The following is a 6,013-nucleotide window of genomic DNA, read 5'->3' on the forward strand; positions in this document are numbered from 1 at the left end:
CAAAAATGGCGATTAGCTCAGAGCAATCAGTAATCCAAAAATAGCACTCTGATTTGTCAGTTGTAGTGATGGTCCTTGGATCAGATGATAGATGAAGCATTCACCTTAATCTATGTCACAAAGAACAAAGTAGGTCTACATAAAAATCTGAAATTATGTTCTACTTTCTGGGTTGAACAGTTGAAAAAGACATAGTTGGACATGGGGAAAATATGCACATTGTTTTTTTTTATGATCTACAAATGTGGACTAATATTGTAGGAAGTGCTGAAAGAAACTTCCTGAAAATGCCTTTACCTATGAAAATTTTTAAATGGTAATCTTAAATTGCTAGAACAATCACAGTGATTACTGAGACCATCAGTGTTTGAAGAATCATGGGTTGCTTTGTAGATATCAACTTCAATTAACTTGTGATTGGAAATAAGCAGAAGAAAGCAGCATGTCAGAGATGGGATATGATTATTGTAAACCAAATCAGATGGTGTCTCCAGGTAAGGATGTGACCTCTTCCTGGAGTGATAGAATAAAAACTCTGGAAGCTGCCACACAGTCTTTGATATGACATTATTTTTCACACAAACCATATAATACAATGATTTGCTTTCATCTGGCAGTGACACAGTATACCTTTATCCCTCCAAAACATGCTATAATTTTATATGTATAGAATTACCTGTATTAAATATTTTAATGCAGAAAATCCATGCAGCAGTTTCTGCCTTCAATACTGATTCCAGAGAATACAATAAGAGAGATCTCAGTTTGTAAAATAATTCAGAAGAAACAGTATTCTTGATATATATAAAAAGGAAATTGAATTATGAAAATTAGACAAATGACAGATTATCACTCTATTCACTTACAAAATTTCTAGCTTTATATCTCCCAGTGTGTGACCTCTGCTAATTATGAACATTTTTCTGAACTTGAGATGAAGCTTCCTTTTATAGAGAGAATGTTTCTCAGTTTTATTAAGGCCTGCTTTAGGTCCTTGTTTCTAAGACTGTAGATAAAGGGGTTCAGCAAGGGAGTGACAACTGTATACATCACAGAGGCTATTGCACTTAACCTTGAGTTTTGAGTAACAGCAGAACTAAAATACACTGCAAGACCCGTACCATAAAACAAGGTCACTACTGAGAGGTGAGACCCACAAGTAGAAAAAGCTTTGTACTTGCCCTCTGTTGTTGAAATTCTCAAAATGGAGGATACAATCTTAGAGTAAGAGAAAAGGATCCCCGCGAGTGGAATAACCCCCAGAAGTCCGGTATCAAAATATATCAATAGGACATTGAGGAAGGTGTCAGAACAAGCAATTTGGACCACATGATTAATTTCACAGAAAAACTGGGGCATTTCCAACTCTGTACAAAAATACAATCGCAAAACCATTAAGTCATGCAAAAGGGAGACAAAAACACTCAATATCCAGGATGCGAGCAGCAGGAGGCCACAGAGCTGGGGGTTCATGATGACCATGTAGTGCAGAGGGTGACAGATGGCCACGAAACGGTCATAAGCCATCACAATCAAAAGGGAGATGTCTAGTTGTCCAAAAAGCATGAAAAAAAACATCTGGCTGAGGCAGTTTTCATAAGTTATAGTCTTGGTCTTTGTCTGGATGTTCAGCAGCATCTTTGGGACAGTGGTGGAAGTGAAACAGATATCTGTAAAAGACAGGTTGGAGAGGAAGAAGTACATAGGTGTGTGGAGGTGGGAGTCAATGATGATGGCAAGGATGATGAGTAGGTTCCCAAATATGATGACCAGATACATACACAGGAATAGCCCAAAGAGGAGAGACTGTAATTCTGTATCTCCTGAAAGACCGAGGAGGACAAATTCTAAAACATGTGTTTTGTTTTCCATGTAGCTGATGAACTACTAGAAAAGAGACCAGAACAATAAGAATTTAGGCACAAACAATGGTGCAAAAATTATCATAAATGCTATGGCTTGGAAACACATTAAATTAAACATTTCCTTTTTTATATAAATAGATCTAGCATGCTTTAATGGAAAATGTCAGAGACAACAAAGGTTCCTGTATCTCCTTGTTAATTTTGGAGATGAGCCATCCTTGTCCATAATTGGAAATATATACACATGGCAATATTTTCCACTGCAAATTCTCTTAGAATTTATTTTATTTAGCAAATAATTTAACCAGTCATTTTATACCCTTTCATGAAAAAGTTGAAGTAATTCATATTGGTAAAGGTAGCAAAGCATTTGAATGTAATTAAAGTTACCAAATTTTATGGAAAAATTTACTCAGCATCAATCATACACATATAGGTAAAATGAAAAGTAAAAATCTTCTTGAATAAAATGCAATGACTGTCCCACGATCATGAAAGAGTTTGTTGATGTGGGAGGAGGGTGGGGGGTATATGGGGACCTCATATTTTTTTAAGGTAACAATTTAAATAAAATAAAGAGAGAAAAAGAAAATGAAAATTTTGGGGTCAGTGCATTGGTGATGAGTGTTTTGAGATAACGCCAAAGCATGATTCAAGACAGAAGAAAATGTGTGACTTGGGCTTTATTAAAATATAAAACTGCTGGTCTTTGGAAGACCTGATAAGGCAATGAAATTATCAACAGGCTTGGGGAAAATACTGACAAAAATAAAATATAGATTTGAGTGGAATTATCAATATTCTACTGTAGAACTATTGTGACTAGTAATGGAAGAATCTGTAGCATTGATGTGGAGAAAGTGGCCTCGGAATTTGCTGAGGGGAGATAGAGTGAAGAAGAGAGGTGATGTGGGGGCATTGTGGGAATTTATAGTTGTCATAAATAACATTGCAGGGACAGATGCTGGACAATAATCCACTGAAAATACTGGGGGAGGGTATATATTACAATGCAAACTATAATCCATGCAGTTCAACAATACCCCAAAATATATTCACCAAATGCAATGAATGTGCCACAATGATGAAAGAAGCTGTTGTGGGAGGAGTGGGTGTTGGGGGGTGGGGTAAATGGGAAACTCATAATTTTTAAAGTAGCATTTTTTGTAATCTATGTATCCTCTGAAAAACAATAAAAATTTATAAAACACGTATGTGATAAACTCTTTGTATTCAAAAATATAAAGACCTCTTAACACCCAACAATAAGAAAGCAAACACACAATTTAAAAATTGACAAAGGATTTGAACAGAATCCTCACCAACAAGATACAGAGCCAGCAAAAAAGCATTAACAAAAAGATGCCCAACATCATTTGTTATTAAGAAATTGCAAAATTAAAACCACAATGATATTTCTCTTCACCACATGCTTATTAGGTTAGTTAACAAACTTAACATTGGCAATAAAAATTGCTGGTGACGATATGGGACAATACCAGCTCTCATTCATTGTTAGTGAGAATATGAAATCGTACAAGCAGAATACAGTTCAGTGGCTTCTTGCAAAACTAAATATTGTCTTACTATTCAATCCTGCAATTTTACTCTTAGGTACATATGTGGCTTATATGAAAACAATTCAACACAAACACCCATGCGTGAATATTTCTATTAGATATATTTTCAATCTCCAAAATCTGTAAGCAACCAAGAAGTCATTCTATAAGTGAATAAACACTGTGCTATATCTATACATGGGAATATAGACAAGAGATAAAAAATAAATATTCCATCTAGCCACAAAAGGAAAGATGAATCTCAAATGACAGCTGCTAATTGAAATAAATAAGCTAAAAACATTATATAGATATGATATCAAGTATACAACCTGCTGGATAAGTCAAATTATCAGAGACTAAATCAATGATCACTAGTTGACAGGGTTTAATATGAGGGTAGGTGCATTGAATAGATGAAGCACAGGTGAATTTTTAGAGCAGTGAAACTGTTCTCTATAACACTATAATTGTAGACACATGATATTATGCATTTGTAACACAAGGAGTGAACCTTGATGAATGCAAATTAATTAATTTACAAGTGGATCCAGGATGGAATACAAAATATTCAAAAACCATCTAAGTGAATCCTAGAATGGAATACCAAATATTTAAAACCATCTAACTGTATTACAATGTGTGACATGTCCCCTCTATAGGGAAAGGGAGAACGGTGCTGAAAGAAATAACAGTGGGTATGAATAGCATCTGAAAAATGAAGTCAATACACGTTGTACATAAGCCCTGTACTCTAGCTGATAAAGTTATATCCTACCAGGATATGGGTTAACAATACTTTTACTTCTGTGTCTGTGTCAATCAAAGAAGTAAATGGATTGCAGATGAGGGAATATTCTTTTAACTGTGGAGTGGAAGTTTACAGACACAAGGTAAGGAGGCTGGACTTTTCTGTGTGATAATAGTGTAGAGGTAGATACATCAGTATGAACTCATGTGTAAGTTAATATACAGAGGATAACATGTAGAAATATGTATTGATATGCTCACATATTTCCTTAGTCTTTCAGCAGAGAAGACCTAGATGCTCCATAATCAAAGAGCAAAATTTATTATTTGAGTATAAACATTATTATTTTAGCAATGGAAGTACTCATTTACGTAAAGGCAATGGCCACCAGAGGTTCAGAGGGATGTGAGAGAGAAGAATAGTTGTACTGTAGGGGTATTTCAGGGCATTGGATTTGTCCTGCATGACCTTAGTGACAAATACAGGCCATTTTATATTTTTTCATAATTTACAAAATTCTGTGGGACAAAGTGTAAACTATATGTAAACTGTAGTCCATGGTTAGTAACAATGCTTCACTATGTGTTCATCAATTGTAATAAACATATCATGCTAATGAAGGATGTTGTAAATGTGGAATAGTGTGAGAGTAGGAGAGAGTGAGAATATGGGAATCGCTTATACTTTTTAGGTAACGTTTATGTAATCTAAAGCTTCGTTAAAATAAAAATATTACTACATTAACAAATGAGCAGAACTTTGCTCTGATCTTGGATTTTAATGCAACTTTCTCCAGCATGAGACACCTTGGAGAAGTGACTGACTGTAAGACTGGGGAAAGAAATATACAAGAAGAGCCCGGAGTACCAGAAAGCAAGTGGGTACTAATACAAATCCTCAGTGATGAGGTATATCAGAAAGACACAGGGCATAGTTGAAATGAGATCTCATGGAAAAAAAAAAAGGAAAAAATTGAAATAAATAAAATAGTGTTACATCTTACCCAAAGAATCAAATAAGTGTCAGGAATACATCCTAATATAAATGAATTATTGCCCAAATAAATAAAAAGCCAAAAATATCTCATGGGGAAGTACTCCAATAATTTATGAAGATATTATGCTCTCAAAGAGGTAGAGTATAAATCTCACTCCTTGGCTTCACTTAGAGATGTCTTTCCAAAGATGATATATGAAAAGGCAGAGAAATGAGAAAGTTTACTCTGGGGGAACCTTAAAACACTGTTGATCAAGATCAACATCAACAGTGATATGCCACATTGATAGGATGCATCCTGGATATGATGTAATGAAAATGGCACTTTACAAATGGTGTCTTCCTCCAAATACACATAATCCCAGTCCAGTATGAGAAAAACATCACACAAATTCCAACTAACGTACATTTTACTAAATGCCTGACCAGCACTCCTAAAAACTCTTCAGCTCATCAAAAACAAGGATGGTTTGAGAAACTGTCCCCATCACAAAAGGGCTAAGAATTTATGACAAATAAATGCAATCTGGTATTCTGAAAGGGTGGTGTCAATAACAGGGGAAAGTGAGTGCATGGTTATGGAAGTTCTCTCTCTATCCTTTCAAATTTTATGTAAATCTAACAGTGTTTTAAAAATTAAATTTATTAAGGAACAAAATATTAGTGAAATGTAAAAGTTTAGGAAACAATAAGCTCTGAGCTTCATTATAGACATTTTCGCTTGCTTTGGACAAGATTTCACACTGCTCTAAGCCTTCTATTATTCATCCATTAAATCAGAATAGTGAAGCCAAAAACGTAGAGTAATTGGAAGAAATAAATGAATAATGAATATAAAAGTC

General features: G+C 34.7%; 1 protein-coding gene across 1 annotated transcript; it reads right to left on the reverse strand.

Annotated features, from left to right (window-relative positions):
- Positions 1-909: 909 nt before the first annotated feature.
- On the reverse strand, positions 910-1,872 carry LOC105746263 (olfactory receptor 7A10-like). Its single transcript, XM_012525752.1, has one exon. The coding sequence runs from the start codon at positions 1,870-1,872 to the stop codon at positions 910-912; it is 963 nt and encodes a 320-aa protein (XP_012381206.1).
- Positions 1,873-6,013: the final 4,141 nt, after the last annotated feature.

The sequence above is a fragment of the Dasypus novemcinctus genome, chromosome 30 (assembly GCF_030445035.2).
Source record: "Dasypus novemcinctus isolate mDasNov1 chromosome 30, mDasNov1.1.hap2, whole genome shotgun sequence".
Classification (NCBI taxonomy): Eukaryota; Metazoa; Chordata; class Mammalia; order Cingulata; family Dasypodidae; genus Dasypus; species Dasypus novemcinctus.